At 37.1% G+C, this 25603-nt stretch overlaps 1 protein-coding gene across 1 annotated transcript; it reads right to left on the minus strand.

The window, feature by feature from the left end:
- Positions 1 to 1917: 1917 nt before the first annotated feature.
- Positions 1918 to 3390, minus strand: LOC110098747 (protein RETICULATA-RELATED 3, chloroplastic). The gene has a single exon (XM_020825659.2). It carries the CDS (start codon positions 3239 to 3241, stop codon positions 2192 to 2194), a length of 1050 nt encoding a protein of 349 aa, XP_020681318.1. The 5' UTR covers positions 3242 to 3390; the 3' UTR covers positions 1918 to 2191.
- Positions 3391 to 25603: the final 22213 nt, after the last annotated feature.

The raw sequence follows: 25603 nt of genomic DNA on the forward strand, positions 1-25603 counted from the left end.
TAGTTTATTATACGCAAAAGAATGATGCCACTCACTTGGAAGAAGACCCAATCAAAAAGCTTCTCTCAAGTCACACGGGGAGCACAGGCCGTGCCTAGTCCTCTTAAATCAAGAGAAATTATTAAGTGCAGAGTCCGGATTGGAGAACTATCCTGATTCTGTTAGGTTACACATTAAAAAATAAAACTACATATTTTTTTATATATTTATTATGCACTCTTACAGAATCCAAACTATTCTCCCGTTCTCCTACAATCAGAGGAGACAGAAGCTTCGGCTCTGACAAAGCAATAAGATGGAGAGGGAATAGAACTATAGAAGGCAACCGAAAGAGAATTGTATCAGTTTTGCTGGTTTGACTACCCCAATTATCTTATACTCTGCTATATTTCAATTTAATCCTCTCCCCTGCCATGTAATTGTTATTATGCTTGATCTAATAATTTAAAGAAAGACATTAGGATATAGTTAATGTAACATAATTGTATTAGAATATCCTAATATAATCTTTATATAATTATATTAAAATGGACTTAGAAATTTATCGGATATATTTCAAAAATTACTGCTACATATGAAAAATTTGTATTTTATAAATCTTTCAACAATTTTAAAATAGATAATGACATAATCATAATTTGTATTAGAATATCGTGACACAAATTTTTTTTCAAAATATGGCCTATTGTCAGAGAAGCTACCAATTCAAATAATTCATAGAAGCATTGAAAAGCTTCATTTAGGATAATTTTCTTGCTGCTTTCTAAAATAATTTTCTAGTATAAAATTTTTTAAACAAAAAAAAGATTTTACAGAACAATAAAAAAACTGTCCCAAATGAAGCCTAAATCTCTGCTGGCCATCAAAAGAGTAATGCAATTGAAAGATTTTGTCAATTTAATTGGTTTATGTGATTGTCGGGCATTTGCTATGAATTGAAATTAAACATGCAGGTTCCCTGAATTTATCTTTGTGAAGCCTTCATTGCTAGAAAGCGTTTTTGAAAAGCAAACCAGGCAAATAATCATTAGCAACTAGCAAAAAAACATATAGAAGAAAAATTACAAACCTGTAAGCTTGCCAGCTGATGCCATAATTATCAATACGATTCAACATATACCCTAAAGGGATTAGGGAAGCTCTAGTTTACAAGATTCATGGATAAATGATCAATTAGTGCCATTAAACTACAGCACATTTCAACCAGTCAAGCTTTAGGCTTCATTTGAAATGACTTTCTTACGGCTTCTTAAAGCAGCTTTTAAGTGCAATAAAATTTTATGCAGTAAAAAAACCGTCTCAAATGAAGCCTTAGCTTATAAGGGACAACATGATAGACACAGCAGCAATAATAGATTTTATGTCTGACTCATGCAAAATGAACAATAAGCTTAAAGTTGCTAAATTTTGTAATGATTTGTTGGAAGTTAAAGTAAAATCTCTCTTAAAACCAAATCAAACTAGAAAATTGCATAGGAAATAAAAGAACATGCAATAAACAAAACAAAACAATGCCATCAAGCTTCAAATTGCATCTTCAAAAACTGGCCAAAACCAAAGGTATTCTTCAAATTTCATCTAGTTGTTCTCTTAGAAAACAACTCGAGAGAATCAGAACCATAGATCAGGAAAAACTAAACCTTTAGAATCCCCTGCTAGAAATTACACAAAAAATAATTAAATTTAAAATATGGCAATCTTCATCTTCCCTAAAAACATCATCTTCCATCAAATCTACAGCAGGCAAATTTACCTAATAGAAAAAAATCTGCCCAAACCTCTTATAACCTATATAACAAGCAAGCTTTTCAGAACAATGAACAGAGCTTTAAACAGAGCTACAAAAGCAAGCTGCTTCTACAGCATTCAGATTTACATAAACAAAACCTAAAGCATAAATAACCAGAAGGAGAATACTGTATAAAATTATTCTTACCAACATAACATTAATATTTATATCAATATAGGTTCATAAAGGAGTAGATTCACCGAGTCAAAGCAAAGCAGAGAAGAAAAATGGGAGCCAAAACCTGCTCATTATTACAAGTGCAAATAAAGAAAACATAAAATACTTCCAAAAGAACACATTCAATCCTCTTTCCTTTTTCCCCCACTTCCCAGCGAGAAAACAAAATATCACATCAGTTTTCTTCATTTACATTAGATTCAGCCAAACAAAACAACTTAACACTTACTTGCAATGAGAGTCGCTCCTCTGCAACTCCTCTTCTCCAGACTCTACGACCGTCGATCCATCAGTAATCAAGTTCTCCTTGGCTTCCTCAGCTCCTACCTTCTGCGACCCTGTTAGTCTGGCTAACATTACAAAAGACATGCCACCCACTACATTGTTCAAGCAACGGAGCGCCACCACCGACGCCTTGAAACCCACCGGTGGCAGCGCTTTCTCCATCACAAACTCCACACCGTTCAGTGTTTGGTACCTAATGTTGCTACTCAATCCCATATGCAGCGCCCAAGTGATCGCGTTAAGAACCGTCGGTGGGGCCTTGTTAGGCGTCTCGAACTCCGGATCCATTTTCTTCCTCAGTGAAATCAGCCCATTAGAGATCGCCGTACCAGCAAGTCCGGCGGCAAAGCCAACTGCCGCAAACGTAGCGCCCTTATAAGCAAATGTTCCAATCCGGTCAAGGAGCGAGAAAGGCCCTGGCTCGAACATGTAGCTCGGAAGAGAGGCGGCGGCGGCAGATGAGACAGCGGTGGTAGGGGCAAGAAGGTACATGAGGACGAAGTTAACGATGGAGCCGACAACAAGCGTGCAGAAAACGAAATCAAGCTCGTTGAGGCCGAAGTTAGTGCGTGAGGCCATGTCGCCAAGGACGCAAGCGGTGACGCCAACGACTTCCTCCATAAGAACCTTGAAGGGAAACTGAGGGTCAGCCAAAACCCTAGCTCTCCATCCATTGACAAAAAGCCCGATCGGACCCACCAGATCAGATCGCTCCCGGTTGTCACCGGAGTGTCCATCGTTCTCGTCTCCTCCGCCACCAGATCCTCGGTGTCCGGACCCTCCGATGCCACCGCCACCAGCGGTGAAAGCCTGGGAGAGCTTGGGATTTGATGATCTGAGAAGGAACGAGAGAGAGGCAGAGGAGGATAGAGGAGAGGTCGTCGGGAGAACGATCGATGTCTTGAGAAGGTTTCCGGCAAAGGGACGGCGGTTTCCGGCAAAGGATGCGGCGGAGTAGTGGAGCGGGGAGAAGCGGAGCTGGGCGGCCATGGTGTCGACACCGCCGGAGTGATTGGATCCAAGAATCGCAAATGGAGGAAAGTGACAGGCGAGTAATGGTGGAAGGAGAGGGTTGGTAGGTAAACGACGAGAAATCGTTCAAGGCTTAAAGCCTTTGCAAACCGCTTTAAGGTTTGTACAGACGGGCATGTGCCTAATTACGGAAAATCTCAGGACGGAAAATAAAATGAATCATTTTCTTTATTTATAAAAATACATAGAAAATAAATTTTAATAAAATTTTGAAAAATACCACCAACCAACTTCTATACTTAAATTAACTAATAAAGTTTTATTTTTATGAACGATATAACTAAATTAAAAGATAATAAATATTTAGAAAAAAAATGAAAGTTTTATTTTATTTTTGAAATTTTGAGTAACATTATTATTTGTTCAAGTATTTATATTCAGACCAGCAATCCAATAAGAAAGAAATTATTATGTGTGTTTATCGGAAGATTCAAAGACGAATCAGAATATACCACGTCACCACTATACATAGCAGTACACAGCACCGATACATAGATAATGATGACGTGGCGTGTCCTGATTCACCTCTAGTCACCCAATTAGGGAGATAATGCTTTAATGATAGATGTGCATTATTTAGTTTATTTTAATATTTTGGATTATATATATATAAATAATAAAAATTTATATATGATAATTCCTCCTATTTTTGCTTTTTAGTTTAGTTAATAAAATAAAAATAAAAAATATGACAACTTTCTCTAAAGGTGGTAAAGCCGTCCGCAATTAGAGCACTAAGCGCTTAGAAAACTCTATATGGTGGAGGGAAAAGCAAACTGATATTAAAATCCTAGGAAATTGACGGCTCCGTAGTGGCTTATTCCGGCTGTAGAACGACGAACATACACAGTAAACAGAAGCAGTTAGATAACGTCACGCGAGATTAATAGCGTTCTTCTGCTGTCTCGGTGAAATTATGCGTTGTTGGTGGCTAATACTTGTGTTCGTGCACATATGCATAACACTTGATTTGAAAATTGAAAGTGTTAGTTGGGGCGAAAGCTGAATGCATTATGGGTGTTATGATTTCGATAATTTATTCTTTTAAGGGGATTAATACACATATGATTTTAAAATAGTTACATAGCTAATACCTAATCCAGGCCAAATAAACCCAAATAGATTAGGTAAATTTAATTATTTTAGCTCAAGCTTCAAGGCAAGGCATAAATTTTCTAAGCACTTGCTATTAGAAATTTTGGGTCTTTGAAATATCAAAGAATATTTTTTTATTCAATAATATATAAGTTTAATATCAATATATGAAGACAAGGAGTTGGGCTTGATTTTGTTTCTCTAACACTTAAATTACGGCTTCATTTAAAAAGATTTTTTTACTGTTTCTTAAAGCAATTTTTTAATACAAATATTAAATTTTTTTATAAAAAATTAATTTAAGAAGCAGTAAGAAAGCTATCCCAAATAAAGCCTATATTACCACAAATAATATCCAACCCAACATTACTAAAACAAAAACCATATATTGTTTTATGTTTTCACTGCAAAAACAACATTTACATAGTCATATCATTACATTGTATTTGTTATTTTATAATGATATATAGGATTTTTTGTCTGATAGCATAATATATTGTTGTGTCCTGGAATATTCGCGGCGGTAGAGAAATGTATAGTTTAACGTCTTAGCATTGCACAAAGATCCAGCACACACACAGATAAAAAGAGAGGGTGTAGCGTTCATAAGAGACACCAAAGTTTTTCTGTGGAAACCCCTGAAAAGGGAGAAAAATCACAGGGTCTGACCCAGTTTAAATGAATCCACTAGTATTTATAGTCGATTACAAATGAGGCCCTTCCTTGGGAGAAGGCTTTGGCTCGATGGTACAAATATACATTGTATAGAGCGCATTACATGGTGGGAGTTACAATATCAACATGGATATGTTTGTTTGGTCAACAGGATCATAGTTGATAAGATAGAGGTCGAAAAAGATCGTAGAAAGCAGGAGACCGGGGTCAGAAAGACCATTGTCTGGTGATGGAGGTCGGAACAACCGTAGTAGGTGATGGAGGTCATAAGGATCGTAGTCGGCAAGAGACATGAGCCCGAAAGACCGTAGTTGGCAGGAGGTCAGGGTATGAGAGACCGTAGTAGGAGGGCTGTACTTCAGGAGAACTCTCGGCATCAAGTGGTGGCCCGGAAGAAGTCCGAGAGTCAGGTTGTGGCCTAATGGAGCTCCGGGCCTCAAATGACGGTTCGGCGGAAGTCCGAGCCTTAGGTGGTGTTCTGGTGGAGCACATGGCCTCAAGTGACAGTTCGGTGGAAGTCCGAGCCTTAGGTGGTGGCCTGGTGAAGCATAGGGCCTCAAGTAGTGGTTCGGTGGAAGTCCGGGCGTCAGGTGGTGGTCCGATGGAAGTTCGAGCCTCAGGTGGTGGTCCAGCGGAGTCCGGGACTCAGGTGGTGGTCCGGTGGAAGTCCGGGCCTCAGGTGGTGGCCTGGTGGAGCACAGGGCCTTAAGTGGTGGTCCGGAGGAAGTCCGGGCCTCAGGTGATGGTCTGACGGAGCAACGACATTAGGCTATGGTCCGGTGGAGGTGAGGGCCTAGAGTGGTGGTCCGACAGAGCAATAGAGTCAGGCGGTGGTCCGGTGGAGGTGAGGGCCTTAAGTGGTGGTCCGGCGAAGCAAAGACGTCAGGTAGTGGTCCGACGGAGGTGAGGGCCTTAAGTGGTGGTCTGGTGGAGCAACAGTGTCAGGCGTTGGTTCAGCGGAGGTGAGGGCCTCAATTGGCGGTACGACGGAGCAACGACGTCAGGCGGTGGTCCAGCGGACGTGAGGGCCTTAAGTGGAGGTACGATGGAGCAACGGCGTCAGGCGGTGGTCCAGCGGAGGTGAGGGCCTTAAATGGTGGTACGCCGAAGCAACGACATCAGGCGGTGGTTCGGCGGAGGTGAGGGCCTCAAGTGGTGGTCCTGCGGAAGTCCGGCGGTGGTCGAGGAGGAGCTTCTTCCTTCTCTTCCTTCTCTTCTTCTTTCTTCTCTTCTTGTTTCCCTCTCTTCTCAAGAGAAATAAGAGGTCTATTTATAGATTTTATGGAGTGACATGACCCATAAATAGGTGAGAGATCAGGGGTAAATGTGGAGTGGTTGGATGGACGGCCGATATTGAATCCATTGATCATACACCGTTTATTAGACATTTGAAGGCCTTAATGATGTCGGAATTCAGCGATTCTAGGCTCGTTGGATTTGTCTCGTCGAGCCGCTCGATTCGACTATAAGCACATTGTGTTTGTAAACCGTTTGGTTACCCAAATTGTGGTTTGAACCTTCCAACAATGCTTTGGGTACTTGATTTTGACTCATTTGGGCTCAGATTGAGTCGAATTTGGTGTCCTTGGGTTCATATTTCCGAGACGCTTAGTTTGGCTGTAAGTTTGCTAAAATCAAAGTTCGGATGGTCCCAATTTTAATTTTGAAAATTTCCAACTTGATTTTGCATTGTTCGGATGGTCCCGATCAATATAATTTTTTGATGACGTATCATATAAAAAAATCAATTTTTTATTTTATATAATTCCAATTTGTAGAGGATAAAAAATTATCTTCTAGCCGCATTGAAGTTGTCCACTCATTAATCGATCATACAAAGTGTAGTGTGATTTCCACCTATGCGATATTCCTCACTTGATACATCATAACGTTCAAATTATATATCACAATTCACATCATTACATTATATCATCAGCTCATGATATCTCATCTGAAATAAGTTAATTTCGATTGAATGGCAACCTATCTTTGTAAATCTGTCTTTACTTACGACCCTCTATATCTAGTTATAAACACTCCTACAAAGTTTGTAATATATTCTCATGACCACATGCAGTCTTAATAAGGAGTGAAAATAAGTAGAGTCAAGTCGAGTTTGAGTCATATTTAACTTGAGTTTGTCTCATAGGCCAAATTGAGAGCTTGAATTGGAGCTTGAATTGGAGCTTGACCTTAACTCGAGCTCAAAGGGTATGCTCGAGTTCGACTCGTGGCAATAGATGGAGACTCGTGAGGTGTGAGAACAATAGGAAGTGACTGAAGTTCTTTTCTGATTCTAGATTGAAGAGCATGCTTCTACTCGGTGATAGACTGGTGGAGGACGAGGCTGAAGATGGACATGGCGGCGATAGGATTGAGTGAGCCGAAGAATATGCAAGAAGTAGAAAAGACCAGCGCATGTGAGGCCAAAAGGCAGCACCAAATTAAATATGTTGTACAACTTCCTTGCTCCTCCTTGATCATGTTCCACGAACCACAACAGAAGCCCTAGCTCGCACTTCACACGCAACAACGAAAGAGAATCATATTTGATTTGGTTCGACCAAAAGTAAATGGATATTTGGGTTTTTCGCTTCTGGTTCTGCCTTCCACAGTTCCGTCTTCCTCTATTCCACCTTCCACCTATTCAACTCGCTCGACAAATCAACCAGTTGACACGCAACTCAATCGAACTCGAGCTCAAAACTCAATAAGCTCAGCTCGTGAGCTTGTTATCGAGTTGAGCTCGAGTAGGACCGCAAGTCTGCTTGACTCATTTGCATCCCTAATCTTGATAACATATTATTACAAGAAAATACTTAAAAATGCATACAACAATGATATGCCTCGTTGGTCTACACTGACAAATAATGTCAGAATTATTATCAATGACATACATCGGCCTTAAATGTGATTACATACGTTAATGTTATTTGTTAAATTGTTCTCATGTGAAAGTTTTTAAGTTTTGTCAGAGCTTTTTTTCTTTCTTGTTGTGTTAGGGTTTGTTTGGGGTCTATTTCTGCTTTGATTTTTTATAAAAATGTTTGTTTTTTTGTTTTTTTAATTAACTGATTTGTTTTTAAAACCCTAAAAATAACTTAGGATTATTTATTTAAAGATTTTCTTAGGATTTTTTATTAAAGTAATAATTACAATTACTGAATATAAATGCTTGAGAAAAAATGGCACACAAAATGGTATTAGGCAAATATCATTTTATTTTATATTAGATGATGCATAGAACCAGAAAATTCATCTGATGAAACTAAAAAAAATGATTTACAATGTTCATAACACAAAATATTTAAAGAATTTTTACATACATAACACTTAAAACTATCCTAAATACATATTCAACATTCAATTAAATTATTGTATTTAATGATATACCACATAAAACCTCACTTTTCCTCAATTCTCCACTCCATTAAGGCTTGTCAGAAATCCCGTCAGTCGCCGTCGTCGATTCTCCGTCTTCCACATCAAATCCTTCTCAACCAGCGATTGTCGCCATCCTTGTACCTCACCGTTGTGAAGACGATTGGGTATTCTCCACCGCTGCCGCCCAGTTCCAGCTCTTATTTTGGTCATCTCATAAACTTACCATCTCCCGCCGATGAGCATTTAATATGCCTGGAGCTCCATAATTCTTCCTTCCAATGAGCTCACATCAGCGCTCCAGGAGAACCGCAGTCCTCTGAGAGAAGAGCTTTGTTATTTGCTCTTGTCAGCCTCTCAAAATGAGGATCTTTTCTGAGTTTACTAGGGTTTAGGCAACCCACATTATATTTTTTTTTCTGATTGAGTTCGATTTATGATGATTTAGTGCATTATCTTGTATCCCTGAACGGAGATTGTGGTCTCCTGGGGTTGCACTACCGCACATTTTCTTATTGCTCCATCTTTATGGATGTTTTACTGATTGTTTTTTGCATTATTTCTTTGATTTGTGATGTTCTTTGAGGATCTTGTAAGGTTTTGGTGTTAAGATTATGAGGAAGGTGACCAAGATGGCGTTTTGGAGGAAGATGATGATGATGTTATCGTGAATGAGGTGATTGTTCAGCACATGAAGCGGAAGAATGTATAATTTGAGCAGCATATTTTTGAAGAATCAGAGAAGGGGGACCTTGCAGCCGAGAGAGCATAAGCGGAAGCAATGGAGCAAGCTCCGCTCGCAACCTTGCAGGTGAAACAGGGATTTTTGATGAGGGTTAGCTGGCTCTAGATTGCCGGAGACATCTCCATGGCCGTCGTTGCTCTTGTTCTACCAGCCAACCCCATCTTGCACGAACGAATGTAAAATGATGCGATGCGAGATTTCTAACGGGGGTTTAAACGAAGTGGTATAATTTTGGAAAAGGAGGTTTTATGTGGTATATTAGTAAAAATAATAGTTTGAGTGTTGAATATGTATTTAGAATAGTTTCAAGTGTTATATATGTAAAAATCCCAATATTTAAATATTCATATCAAAAGTTTTAAAATATTTTCAGATCAGATCATATGTACTTTGTTTTTAATAAATTAATAACCCAAATAGTGCCATTAAACGACATAAATTAAATGATATCAAGAATAATTTTACATGAGTCCAAATAAACGTAAATTAACTTTTTTTTAACATAAATTAACTACTTATAGGTATAATTAGAAATTTTAGGAGACTATTAGAGGAACGAAAAAAATTTTGAATTTAGCATGCTTATAGCCAAAGCAAAAGCAAGCATCTAAAAGCGGCAAAAACGAATCACTCAATTACGAATTGATTTTCTTCAAAAAAAAAAAAAAATTACGAATTGATAAAGCCACAAAGTTACCGAAACAAATATTGATTGATTTAGATAAATCAACCCAAATTGACCTTCAAATAGAGTGTCATGATTCTTAGGGGAAAAGACCATGATTATATTTCTAATAATCTATAAATAGATTTGTTCAGTTCTGGAGTATTCACGGCGGTGGAGAAATATATAGTTTAATGTCTTAGCGTTGTACGAAGATTTAGTACACTATCATATAAGAGAGAGGGTGTAGCACTCATAAGAGATACCAGAGTTTTTACGTGGAAACTCTTGAAAAGGGGGAAAAACCACGGGGCCTGACTCAGTTTGAATAAATTCACTAGCATTTGTAGTTGATTACAAACGAGGCCCTTTTTAGGGAGAAGGCCTTGGCTTGATGTCACAAATGTACATCATATAGAGCACATCACCACGTGGGAGTTACAATAATCAATATAGGCATGTTTGTTTGGTCGGCAAGACCGTAGTTGATAGGATAGAGGTTGAAAAGATTATAGTAGGGTGGAGATTGGGTCAGAAAGATCGTTGTAGTAGGGCGGTATATTGGTAGAACTCTGGGCATCAGGTGGTGGTCCGACAGAAGTCTGGGCCTTAGGTGATGGTCCGGTAGAAGTCTGGGCCTTAGGTGGTGGTCAGGCAGAAGTCGGGGTGTCAGGTGTTGGTCCGATAGAAGTACGGGCCTCAGGTGGTGGTTCGGCAGAAGTCCAGGCCTCATGTGGTGGTCCGACGAAAGTTCGGGCGTCAGGTGGCGGTCTGACAGAAGTCCGGGCCTCAGGTGGTGGTCCGGCGGAGGTGAGGGCCTCAAGTGGTGGTCCGGCGGAGAAACGACATTAGGCGGTGGTCCGACGGAACTCAGATGGTGGTCGAGGAGGAGCGAGGATGCATGAGTGATTTCCGATCTCTCTCTTGCTCTCTTGCTTAGAGCCTCCCTTTCAAGAGGGAGGAGGGGGGGTCTATTTATAGATTTCCTGGAGTGGCACGACCTGAAATAGGTGGGATATCAAGGGCATATGGGGAGTGGTTTGGATGGACGACCGATGTTGAATCCCTTGATCGTGGATCATTTGATGGACATTTGAATGTCTTAATGATGTCAAAATTCAATGATCTTAGGCTTGTTGAATTTTTCTCATTAAGCCGCTCAATTCAATTATAAACACATAATGTTTGGAAACCGTTTAGTAATCCAAATTGTGGTTCGAACCCTCCAACAACGCTTTGGACCCATTTGGGCTCAGATTGAGTCAAATTTGGTTTCGCTGGGTTTGTATTTCCGAGACCTTCAGTTCGATTATAAGCTTGCTGAAATCAGAGTTTGGATGGTCCCAATTTTAATTTTGGAAGTTTCCAACTTGATTTTGCCTTGAGATTCGTTCCTGATCAAGAAAAATTTTTAAGGATGTATCAGCTTCAAGAAATTTTTTTACTTATGTATCAAGATTATTTTTTTGTGCATCCAAAAAAGATCCTTGAGAGGATTTTAGGAGAGTGCATTTTGTGACTCGAGAAATTTCTAGTTGTTCATTCGGCGTCTATGTTGATAATTGACTAACAGTGGTGTAGGTAATTGCCACCACCAATGCCCTTCATTGACCGATGCTAATGCATGATATTGTGAAACACTGATGTTTGTTGATGTCATCATTTGAAGTCAGTTGATTATCAACATTCGACACTCTGTTCTTGATTGGTGTTTTTCTCTTTTAAGAAGGAGAATGATCAAGTTGATCATTTTCTCTCATATGACATATAACATTCCTAATCAACCATTATTCAAATTTTGGGTTCATAGTTATTAGTCTCCTGTCTTATAAAAAGAATGGAGTAGACAATCAATTATCGTTTGACTTCGAAAGTTCCCAAACCATCATCTGAAGTTTGCTGATATCGTTACATAAAAGTAAGCCAACAATGTTTGCGCCCATCTTCTTGGTTATCAATCTTCCTTTGTACAAGTCGAATGGTCATACAACTGACGATCATTTAATGTATGTTGTTCTCAATCCATCATCATATGATTTTTGTCATCTCACATCTATTAGCATCCAACGTAGAATGCACTATTTTCAAGGTTTAGTTCCCACCTTATATGAAGAATGACATAATAAACCATTTACAATCGACTAATGTTCAACATTCTTAATCAACCTTCATTTCATGCTTATTAATATCTAATATTTGCCAGCCACCGATATCAAAAGCCCACATATGTGGCATTGGTCTCTCATCTTATAAGGGGAATAATTGTCATTGCTCGACATTTGAAGTTCCTAGCTGATTGCTCGACATTTGAAGTTCCTAGCTGACTGTTGTTTGATGTTTGTTAATGTTTTATGCCTGTTAAACACTAGCATCTATCTTCCTTGCAAATAGTTTCCCTACTTATAATGAGAACAACCAGGCATGATATTGATCTATAATAAACATATGACATATCAGGTTGATTGTCCTTGAAGGCTGGGTAATGATTGACATGTGTTAGCCATAGATGTAATAGCTACTTCTAAAGTGTTGGGGTCTACTTATAGAAATTTGATTTGGATTTGGTAAAACTTGAATGCTTATTTCACGTTTTATTGATTTTAGAGAAGTTTTTAGGTTTATTTTTTTAACTGATTTATTTGCGAATATTTTTTATTTCTTATTAAAGTTTATCTTCCTTAAGAGATTAGCCTTTTCAAAAGAAAATGTTTTAGAAATAATTGGTGTCTTTTTTGCAAACTTTTTTTGCTAATAAGTTGTAAGTATGTTGTTGCATTTATTGGCTATTTTTTTATAATTTTAGAAGTTCTAGACTTTAAGAGAGTGAAAGAAAAAGATCTTGAAAAGTTCATAGACTAAGGCGTTAGAGTCAATTTCATCCGTCAATTCAATTCAAAAAATTGTGTAGCTCAAAGTGAGCCATTGTTGCCCTGCTTTGAATTTAGTTTTGTTACGCTTTTGTGAATTGTGATATTTATTATGTTAAATTTAATACAAATTCAAAATTAATTTTCATCATATAATTTTTGAAATATTTTCGAGTGAATTATTTTGTTTATAAATATATTTGATAGGGTATTTTACAATGTGTGATATTTTTTTCACTCTAGTGAAGATAAAGATATCTATAAAAATCATTATGATATAATAAAAACTTGGAATAGATGTTGTGGACATTGTATATATATAATTTTATAATTTATGACTATAAAATTTTGTACACCAATTTATCGTGTAAAATCTATTATTTTATCTTACATATAAATTTTTATAACATAAAAGATATTAGTCAATCATGTTAATATATACATACGCTTATATTATATATATATATGAACAAAGCGTAAACGGTTAAGTACAAGTTGCTTGTGGGCTGTATTTACAAAGAGGAGATGATGCAGAAATTTTGTGTAGAATAATATTTTTTTATTTGGGACATTTAAAATAAATTTACACACACCTCACATACATAGACTTGGAACTCAAGAGGTCTTTGTTGATAGTCAAAGCTCCTAATTAACCGACCAAAATGAGCTGTGTTAGAAAAATATTTCAGCATACTCATGGTAATACGACAAGTTATTACATATACTTAGAGGGTGCAAACGAGTGAAAACAACTTGTGACCCTACTTGAGTTTCGAGCTTGAGCAGATTATCAAGCTCGTGGGATTATTGAGCTCGAATTTGATTGAGAGGAAGCTTGGCTCGAATACTCACCAAGCGGCTCGACCGCAGAAGATGAAATTGAAGAAGCACAAGCGCGAGAGGCGAACACAAGAAGTGCGGGAGCGAGAGCGACAATGTTAGTGCATGCGCGGGAGCGCGCATGGAACACGGGCATGGTCATGTGGAACTGCAGATACATAAGAGAGATTAGAACGTGCCTTACACCTCGCGAGCTCACACCCATTGTAGCGAGTTGAGCTCGAGCATGACATTTGAGCTCGAGTTAAGCATGACTAGAGCTCGACTCAACTCGTTTGCACCCTACATATACTGGTTGCCAAGTAGTTACAAGGCCAACGACTAAAGTGTGGGAGCGGGGGCGGTAGTGGCTGTGCAGGCTCAGTCGAGGGCAGCGGAGCGGGCACGTGGAAGCGTGAAACACGAAAGTTGGATCAAAACGGGCCTTACGCATCACGAACTGCTCGTGAGCTTGCACCCATAACAATGAACTGAGCTCGAGTTTAAGCTCATGATTTGGTTGATGAGCAGAGTAACTTGAGCTCTGACTTGACTCATTTGCACCCCTATATATACTAATTGTCAAGTAGTTATAAAGTCAATGACAGATGGTTGAACGGTCCAAATATTGTATGTCTTAGAGATGGTGTCTCCAACAGGTGAGGGCACAACAGTGACTTATCCTAAGTAGTGTCCTCATGGAGAAGGAACGCTGAGATGGTAATATTGTCAACAATGAACTTGCATGCCACCCAAAATAGTTGCAAGAAGATCATCCTAATTTTTTATGTATGATTGTGCTAAGTTAAAACTCTATAATGTCATCACCTATTTATAAATAAGGAGTTAGATGTAAGGATTTCTAAATTTAAGCTACGATCTGACTCTTTTTTTAAATTATATTTTCTTAGCTCAATCAGACTTGTCTTATCTAAACTAAGGAGTTTTTCCAAATTTATTGTAAATAAAAGGCATAGCTTCTCACTTTTGCTTCACTATCAAATGATTTTTTAAAATTCTTTTAATTTTTTATCAAATAAATTTGAGTAATAATAAAACTTATTAATTGCAGCTCATCTGGATCTGTTAGTTGGGAGCTTTGGCTACCAACTAAGAGGACCTAGGTTCGATGTTTACGTATCTGATGTGTGTATGAATTTGTCTTAATTGATCTAATAATCGATCATCTTAATTTTAGCTCATGCATAAATATAGTCATGATAAAGAAACTCTCTTTGATCTACTGGTTGGGAACTTTGATTATGAACTAAGAGGTCTTGAGACCATACCATCCAAGGCTTTGTTTGAAACGGCTTTTTTACTGCTTCTTAAAGTAGCTTTTCAATATAAAATTTTAATTTTTTTATAAAAAACTACTTTAATAAGCAATAAAAAAATCGTCCCAAACTAAGCCTGAGACGACTCTCTAATCTTATTTCCAACCATTTCTCCTTTTATTTTTTATCGCTAAATGTAAAATCAGGTGTCCTCCTAAGCATCCTCATATCTGCAATAGTTAATTTTATTTTTACATTGCACTGTTTTAAAACGTACAAATAAATAACGTAATAAATATTTCCTTAATTTCTCCTACATTTGGGTCGGGCCTGATTTCAAATTTAGAGGGTCGAAAAAAATGTGAAATTACTCTACAACGGTCTAATGTTGACCGGCACCAACCTGTTATTCGGTCAACAACAACCGGCTCACAAACTCTCAGTTCCTTTTACAAAAATGTCCCTCGCTAGTCACTATCAATCATCAAATCGCTCTACACTAAATTAGCCAAAACTATTGTAATAATCAATAACATGAAGGGCATTACTAGGAGAGAAAAAAATTTCTATATTTCTTCTTAATTACGATGACGGCCATGGCTTATGAGTTATGACACTAATAAATCTATTACGCGTCACAATAAATTCCTATTTATAATAAAGATTTAAAATTATTTTAGGATCCTTTATTATTGCTTTGTTTTTCAAATTATAATTATAATTCTGCTTAGCTATTAATTTTTCTCTGCTTTCAAAAAAAATTTACAAAAGTTACTATGCTTCGGCCAAAAAATAAAAAAAAATAAATAAAAATGATTTTAGGAACTTAATTAAAACAATATTTCTTTACAAGTAAAATACAATATATAGAACATATGATGTAAATTAAAAAAAAAAGAAAAAATCTAACAAAAAATAAGTTCAAAAATAATTTAATTAAAATGTTTAATTTAAAAAAATTAAATTCTAATTTAACTAACTTTACAATATAAACGCCACATCGTAATGGATGATTAGCTATAATTAAAATCCTCCTGTCAAATCTAACTTTCCTAAAATTGATAAATTTGAATTTTAAAATTTAAACAGTTCATGTTGTACAAATCCTTTTGTGATGTACAATCTTTTAGATTATTGCATAATTAGATTAGTTAATTGAAGAATTTAATCATATCTGAATTGATTACATAACATATTATATGGTCATAAAATTATACTACACGACTCACCCAAGGATTCTCCGGATGAAGTTCAGTTCATCGAGTATAACCATAAGATGGAATGTATAAATTTTTTTTTATTGCTTGCTTAAACATGAACAAAAGAACCCGCATCCATCATATTTTTGATTCGACCGGGAAAATAATAAGAACTAAAGAATACGTCACGTCCGTTGTATCTTTGATCCGACTGTGAAGAACAAAAATTTATGATGACCTTCACGTCCATCGTTTCTTTGATTCGACGTGATGAACAAAGGCAAGTGCCTACTTGACACCCCCTATGTCGGAAGGTTGCCGATATTTTAAATAACAAAGGAACCTCACATAATTAATTTAAAATAAAAATAATAATAATAAGAATGATAAAATCATATATAGGGTTGTCAAAATGGGTTCGCGGTTTGGGTTTGGGTCGAACTCGGATTGACCCTGACCGCTAGACGAGTAGGTTGAATAGGGAGTGGCATAGGCACTCGCTGCCTAACCACATGGTGCACTGACTGCACACTAACAAGAGTAGAACGAGTAGGTTCTCGGGCTGTCCGCCGAGCAACAGGACATTTGAAAGGGCATATGACTGCATGGCCTCTCCCCTGTGGAGGAGAAAAGGCGACAGCCTTAGAAGGGGTAGGCCCGCCAAGGGTGACGAAGGCCGAGTTAGTGAAGGAACCAAAAGTGATTCCTCTGGCAGGAGGACTAGTTAGTAGGGACTCAGGGAGTGCCACCCGCTCGTCAGAACCGAAACAGAAAGTAATGGAAGGAACGAAGGACGCTATGACACTGTCGGCCAATAAAAAAAAAGAGATTTAAAATAATTAGTATAAGATGGTACCATGAGAAGAGAAGAAGGATGGATAAAGGACAAAATGACCAAGTAGGCCGGAAAGAAAAGAACCTAACTAAGGAGAAGCAAACGAAGTCTTTCAGATGAACAGAGAGAGCCAAATGATGATGATGAGCAGGGAGAGGCTGAAGTAGGTAGATCTCCCGGGCAGTTAAGACAGATGCCACAGTTCTACAACTACAAACTCAGATGTCATAGATGGCTAGAGGAATGGCGGCGATGACCGCTCAGTTGACAGCATTGAGGGCCATGTCCCAAGTTATGGGTGTAGGTACTCCTACTACGTTCAGGGATGAACCAGTAGTACCACCTGTGTTAGCATTAGATACTGTAGTAGTGGATATGGTATATAGTGCAGTTCTAGTGGCACCTACAGTAACTACCTTCACTACCCCAGTTCAGAATCAGCCAGTGCAGTTGTCAGCCGAGCAAATTCGAATTTGATTGCACAGAAGATCGAGCAGGCCATTTCCTCTAGGAAGTCTTGAGAGGTAGTTAGCAGGGGGCGTCCTTACCCAGTAGAGTACTAGCAGGAGCCTTACCATTTAGTTTGGTCCCTCCACGGTCTAGAGTTTTTGATGGGTTTGGGAACCTAAGGCAGCATGTGGCTCAATATCGGGTCATATATTACAACATAGGAGGGAATGATGCTTTGATATTGAGGCTGTTCATTAGCAGCTTAGTTGGGGTGGCATTTGCATGGTACGCCGACCTCCCTAACAATTCAATACGTACTTTCGCAGAGCTTGAGCAGTTGTTCGTTCAAAGGTTCATTAGTGCCGAGCACAGAGTTACAGTGGGTGAGTTGGTTGTAGTCAGACAGCGCCCCCATGAGACCTTCTCAGATTATATAGTCAGATGGAGAAATCTCAGTTTGTAGTGTTAGCCTCAGTTGTAGGAGCAACTTGCGGTTGAGATTTTGCTAAAAAATATAGTAGGTCCTATAGCTCCTTACTTGAAGGGTTTCATCATTAGAACCTTTCAGAAGTTGTTGACGAAGGTGATCAGTTTATAGGATAGTATACCCGCTGCAGTCTCTCCTAAGGTTGAGAGTTAACCCTCGTGTAGACCTCAGCGACAAGAGTTTTCACGAGTACCTCCTCGTAGGAAATGGGAGGTACACAGTACTTATGAGCTACAAGATAAGGGCAAGAAGCCCGTGGTTACTTCAGCACCACAGCAGTCGTCGTACACACCTGGGCAGTCAGCAACACAATATAGACCCTCCCGTAAGACTCCATAGAGTCAGCAGTACCTGCTGGAGAAGCTTAACAATGAATATTCATTTAAGAAGGAGAGTGTGAAGAAGATATTTAAATTCCTTGATAAAAATTTTCTGACATTCCCAACGAACAATACGGTGGAAGAAGAGGAGCATACGAATCATCCATTATATTGTCCATTCCATAGACGTATTGGGCATGTTATTGAAGGCTGTTATGTGTTTAAGGATAGAGTTGAGAGACTCATTACTTGTGGGAAGATCCACCTATAAGATAACGATTTGGTGCAGCCCCAGGGCAAAGCTACTCAAATTGTTCAGATGATCTTAGGTTCCAGCCATAGTGACAGTTAGAGTGATGGTTAGAACAGTGGCAGTAAATCACTCCGTAGTTCTAAGGCAGAGTGATAGTTAGCACTCTCTCGAATATGAACATACATGTAGTTTAGAGTTTAGAGATAGTTGAGAGGAGGCATTCTCAGGCCAAGTCGATAGTTGCCAGCCCAGTTACTTCGCTAGCTCATTTTCCTTCTTTTGTTGTAGTGCGTATTGAGCACATTTATTTTTCTTCTTAATGTAATAAGAAAATGTATGAAAGATAAAAAATTGTTGTAACTTCAAAGGGGAAGACGTGACCCCTTCCAGCACTTACACTGAAGGATTTCATTCTCACTTCGACTGATGTTGAAATAATAGAAGAAGATTCTGACTACTTTTGGTATTGTGTTCCTTTTAGCTCTACTTCTTCTAGCACTCGTTTTTATCATGTATTACATATTTCTTGTAATGTTAATGATCCTTCGTTTGATGATGAGTTTGAGTGTGAGGAGGAATTTGTGTTTACCATTCCAGAGGGTGGTTGTTACATGGATTCAGGAGATGAGTCCGAGAACCCACTTCAGTCACTTTCCTTACAGCTAGCACAAGCCATCACCACTGAGCCAAGTTGAGCCTTTCCTTCCCCTTGACTAGGAAGTTCCTAAACTCCTCCCTATGTGCCAATCCCATATGAAATAATATTATATAATCCTTAATTGAGAGTCTTCTTAGGCCCCGACTTAAGATATAATTAATCACAGGGGCTTGCGCTCGTGGGAAACTGAATCCCACATCAAATAAACCCACTCGAGCTGATGTATCGGGTGGGAAAAATCTCGTAACTTTAATCAGATTATACATATTATTGCCCATCGAGGTGCATAGGCGAATGCCGGTATCCTCAATGATTAATCGTATGTATGATCTCATCTGCTCTCCCATTGGCCCGCTTGCGAAGAGTGCAAAGGCTTGCGATCGTTTTGTCCTACGGGATAGTGCGATTGTACCATTTGCATTCTGTCCCCCGTGGAGCGGTGTCCCTTTTGGAGGCTCACAGTGGCAGCCTCTTGTACTCTCCTTCCTCTTTTCTAATTTCTTTAACCTCTGACAACAACACATCATTATTGGCCCCTCTCTTTCCTTTCATTGTTCTTTGCATTTTTCTCTCTTGTAGTGGACGACTACACATCATCTAATATGTTTTAGTCTGACAAGTGTCAATTGTTCATTGTCGGCAGCTTCCCTCGCCATATTATATTTCCAATAGTAGAGCTTATGGTAGCTAGAGTTTGATGTATTGCGCTCAGGCCCATTATTTTGACTCGATCCAAGCTCAAATTTGACTAGTATAACTAAATTTTGAGCTTGTTTTAGGACTAATTGTAGTTCAGCTCAGCTCGAGATAGCCCTTCCTCTCTAAAAAATTATCTAGTTTTCATGTAATGGGAGATGTGATTTTCTAATGCTCAAAGTTTTATTGATAATCTGTTACACCGGTTAACACAATGTATTAAAGTAATTATGTCATGATTGTTCGACATGTTTTAAAGGGTTGTTGGCTACCTAATGCAACCCTTAACTTTTCTCATCTAGGGCTTAGGATCCGTCAATGACAGTATTTAGAGAGAGTCTCGCCTTAGATGATTTGGACACTTGAAATGTCGGCCTTTCGATGAAGAACCTGTTAGGAGATTAGATGTATTATATCCGGCCTATGTTGAAAAAGGTAGAGGTAGGCCTAAAATACATGATTAGAAAATATTAGAAATTAGATTTTTTATTAGATTTAAATGAGAATTTGACTCTTAATAGGACACAATGAAGAAAAAGTATTCATGTAGCCAATCCTACTTGTTATTATTATTGTTGTTGTACTCTTATATCCCTATTATTGGATTGGGCAGTGACCTAGAAAGATAAAGCAAATATTGAGGTAGTTTTTTCCTTGTTGATGCCAAATTTTCCTGCTATTTGTAATTCTTTAAATCAAAATGTTTCACATAATTTTGCTTTTAGCACTTAGATTCTCGTGAATGTTTCATTTCTTTTGTGGTCGTTCTTGGAAATGGTCCATGTAGAGCTTTATTTAGGGATTAATTATTACAAACCAGCTGATTTTCCTTGTTATTTTAGCATAATAGTTTTTATGTGTCATGTGGTAGTCCTGGTAACTTCTTAGTGAATATAGTGGGTGGCAAAGTAGTTTTGTTTAGAATAACTTATTTGTTGGAGAGAGATGGATTAGTGGCTTGCTTTGCTTGTGCCAGCTCAATGTTAGTTTCTATGTTGTTGTTCTGATGGAATGGGGGTAAGAGAGGAAATAGTGGCTGTGGTTTTTCTTTGAGGAAAATGTGCAATACTGAGAGGGAAATTGTTGCTTAGGTATTGCTAAACAAATGAAGAAATACCTTGCTGGATTTAGAAAGAGAACCCCAATTACTTTATGGCTTGTAAGCTATGCTTATTCCATGCTTTGTTGAAGTGTGTAATTTGTATTTGGATGAAAATTTGCAATTTTGTCTTAGTAAATGAGTTGTTCTCCATTTATGCAAATGTGATGTAAGAGACTTCAATTATTGATGTAATAGAATTTTTTTTTTGTTTCAAGTACTTTGAAGATTGTTTTGGCAAGTTTCTTTTCCTTGGAGTTTATTTATTGATCGTCTCCTCTATTGAAGTCCTTTGATAAGGCCTTCATGCCCTTGTGATTATTTGTAGTTTTGTTTAGTGAGGCTATAAAATAATCATTGCTCGCTTTATGCTTTGCATTGTTTCTGCTCTACCTCCTCTATAAATTGTCTGCCAAACCTTGTTTTCAAGCTTAGACAAACCATATATCCGTTCTATCAAGTCCAAAATTGATGCAATCTACGGCTCTGATAACAAATTGATGCAACCTAAAGTTCCTAAACCTTTTAGGAGAACACTAGGTATGCAAATAATCACTTTCTTTCAAAATAACTTAAACAAACACAACAATAAAACAAGACAAAATAACACTTATAATAGAACATACAACACATATACAATTCACAAAACAAACATAGCCTTAGAACATAATAACACCTTACAACTTATAAGGCATGACACCATTTTCAACTTTTAAAAAAAATAACACTACTTACAACTTGAAATAAACACCTGGACACAACATAACCTACAACTAATCAAAGTTTCGAGAAGAAAGATACAAGTGGAATGAGAACCGTGGAGAGAAGAATAGATAAAACTATAAAAGTCCGAAACGAAATATAAAAATGAAGGTAGAAGAGGATAGCTCGCAAGCTATGACAAACCCGCAGGTTTCACGCCCCAAATATTCATCACATATCACTCTCTTTTTCAACAAAGAAATGAACCACCTTATATAGAAAAAAAGGGAAATGATATTAAATGCTCACTTAAATTTGCCACCCAAATAGCCAATGGATGCCTTCCAAAACAGTCACAAAACTCTTCCAAATCAGCCCAATTAATTAGGAAATAAAGTATCCATCATAAGTTTTAGCAAATGGGAAAACCATTGCTACTGCAGGGAAAATGAGTAGGCAACAAATAAAGAAAACAAGGAAATCGAAGGAGTAGCTGGGGAAACAAAGAGCTAGGAGGGAAAACCGAAGTCCAGCATGGGGAAGACCAACATCTAATATGAGAAGATAAAACAACCACTTAGGGAAGACCAAACAAGAAGCAAGAATACGAGAAGACAACAAAAATGGGAAAACACTGCAGGGAATTTCAACAAACAATAGGAAAATTCAGCAAATATCAGGGAAAATTTATAAGTCACAAAAAAAGATAGCTAGAAACATAAGAAAAAAATAAAGAAAATATAAAATAGGAAATCTTTACTGAATCCAAAATACTTCATACAACTTCATATAACATTAAAACCATTCAACATCTCATAAAAGCTTATAAAATTCCACTACAATGCTCTTTCACTAGTGTTATTTACTACTTGGCACTTTGTCTCTCCTGTCTTCTCTTTTACCATCACTCTGTAACAATGACATTTCTATTTTGGTCATTCCATGATAAAAGTTTATGGAGTTTGTTCCCATATCCTCCTCTCTATTCAAATTTGAATATAATGCCTGCGAGCTAGATAAATATCATCGAGTTTCGTTTCTATTCTCTATGTCGAGTCTAAATTGCCTTACATTTGAGTAAGTTAATTTTAATATTTGCGGATTGAGTCTTGTTGTTACCCATTAGAATTAAGATTTTTTTTATTTCTTTTTGTTGATGATCACTCTTGAGACATAGTTATAGCTAGTCATGTGCATGTGCGTGCTTCGAAAATTTGTGCCCCCTGCCTCGCCACGTTTTGAGAGAGTTTTAACAGACATGCTCCAGGTTAAATTTTCAGAAAGCATATTAAATTAAACATATGCAGTACCCATAGACTTCGCCCTCATTTTATGATGACTTTAAGATCTGAGTTCAAGTTTCCCCATAAGCGCTTTCCCCTATAGTTAATTATCCCGTCTAATGATGCCATAATACTTTCGATTATGGTTAGTCATTAGGTAGATATTAAATACCTGGCATGTAATAATAATGAATTTATTATCATATTTTAAATATATCACCATGTACTTAAAGTGGGTGGTTGGGGAAATGATGACAAACCTGATCAAAATTTTATGATTCTGTCATCTTGGGTTGTCATGATCCCTAATTTATTTAGGCAGAGAAGGTAGCTGACCCAATCTGACTAAAGATTCTTTTTGACATTTATGAGTTGTTTCATTTAAGAACACCTTATAGATTTGGGGTGAATGTTTGTCTAAGGTGATAAATTCAAGTGATCTTTGTTAACAGAGGATTTTATGTCCTATCGAGCTTACCTTATGATTCATTATTCAAGAGTATTAGCCATTGGGGAATATATGAGCTCCGACCATGATTGTAATATAATTGGGCCTATTGGTGTAGCTTGATGGAGATGCCACTTGGTGAGGGTCAAGTTGGTTCATAACCCTTCACAAGAGACTTATATAGATGAGGAATTTATAGGTGTATTTAATTTGATGGTGGATTGAAGGTTTGGAGAGCCATAAGGGTCGTCCTAGGGTTTGGGACAAATTTCAGACATCATGAGGCTGACTTCAAATAATAGATCCTTGAATACTCATAAAATAAATCATGAGATTACTTGCAAAAGTTAGTGGTAATTGTATTGTTTGGAAAGTTTCACAAAATTTTGGAAAGATATAAATAATTTTTGGGAATTTAGAATTGATTAGGTCCCAAAAAATCCTAATATGGCCTAATTGACTACTTAGGATTTAGGCTTATGGTGGAAGGGTATTGGCTCAATGAAAATTAGGGAAATGATTTGGAACTTGGAAGTGATAATGGGATGTCTTAAGTGGGGTTGTAGAGCTCTTACAAAATTTAGAGAGCTTTTGTCATGCCCCATAACCTAATGAAAGAATTAAAACTTGAACATAATTACCTCATCTTCAATTTTCACATACACTAAATCCACTAAAAATCCAAAATTGTAATAAAATGAAATACACAAAAATCACAACTTTTTATTTCTTCCAAAATAATTACTTACAATATTCTAAAATATTCGTGAAACATTAAAATATTTAAATTAAAAATTGGGCAATAAAAAATACATTAAACTATGTTAGCACCTGACAACTATGATATGATCAACTCCTACTCAGCCGATTCTTTTCTTTTTCTTAAAATAATAGATACTTTACAGAGTGAGCAACAAGATGCTCAATAGGCTATACCAAAAATCATATTACAAAATTAGTATCCATATTTGCTGTATACAAATAAAAAGTTTAAATAACCTTTATGGAATGACAGAAAATGACTTTATACTTTGAAAATATTATCACGTGATTACTTATGCTTATTTGCTTATATTTTTAGAAGAACAACATATGTATAACTTGAACTTGAATTTGCATAAAAATAACTTATTAGGGACTCGCCACTTAGACTTGAATATTATAAATATTAACATATACTCACACTTGTACTATACATGAATATCAAAGTATGCATGTTAACATAATATCACTTATACTTGAACTTATTTAATTTAACAGAATATGCAACAAATGAATTATGATATATACATATACTAATGTCTGCTTTTAACTTCACTTTCACTAATGCCTCCTAGGACAACTCACTATGCCCACAATAGATGGAGACCTAGCCCGATTCCACTTATAAATTTCTTGATCCTCCCACATTTGCACAAGACAAATGAGGCCAAAAATAAAATAGAGCATAATAGAACAAAATAGGGAGGGTCTTTATAACATTATTCATAGTGCACTTTATCATCTTTCACTTCAGAACATCCTCCATGACATGATATGCACATGCAAAAGTTGCATATGTGACATGTAATTGTAACATTTAACATGAACATGCATAACTTGTCAAATGTATGACACTTTAAGCGGTAACACATGTATAATTTGTATAAAAATTTGACATTTGTGACTTGAAAAATCATTCAAAAGTAGCCTTTAAAACATCATTTTAAGTCTTTCAATGAATTATAACTAATGCCAAAAATATCATATTCAATATGAAGTAGTCAAAAATTTGTACAGATAAAAATAACTGGTGAAAATTTGATTTCTTACAGTTAAAATGATCTGAATGAGATATTCTATAATATATTAATAAATAAAAAATTACATGGTGAAACATTTATTCAACCCATTAAAATCACATTTTATCTCATAACTTTTTGTACAAACATCGAAATTGAAATCAGAAATAGGGAATTGGGAACCTATCTCGTGCTCGATGAATTTCTTAACTAGCTCGACAGTGACTCTATGGCCTCCGAAATCCTCTGTTCCTTTTCTCTCATCTTTTCCTCTCTTATGTGATAGTTTAATAGTGAAAATGAGAAATGGAAATGGTTTTGAATATTTATAGAAAAACTCAATTTTGTGCCTAGTGCCGCAACACCACCGTTTACAACATCGTAACGCTTCATCGAATATTTTGGATACTCCCAAGCAGAGTACAATGTTGCAATGCTCCCTATCCAACATCTTTGTGCTCCTGCACTCTCAAGAGTTGGAGACATGAAGGCTGAGGGCAAGGGCAAGTAGATTAGGAGAAGATTTGATCACAATTAGTTTCATGTGGGAGGTTTTTAGAATTTGCAGAATTTGATTGTTTGATTA

Source organism: Dendrobium catenatum, unplaced genomic scaffold (genome assembly GCF_001605985.2).
Source record: "Dendrobium catenatum unplaced genomic scaffold, ASM160598v2 fragScaff_scaffold_740, whole genome shotgun sequence".
NCBI classification, from domain to species: domain Eukaryota; kingdom Viridiplantae; phylum Streptophyta; class Magnoliopsida; order Asparagales; family Orchidaceae; genus Dendrobium; species Dendrobium catenatum.

Coding starts and splice junctions, on each gene's coding strand:
- LOC110098747 (XM_020825659.2), bottom strand. CDS start 3,241: ATGGCCGCCCAGCTCCGCTTCTCCCCGCTCCACTACTCCGCCGCATCC.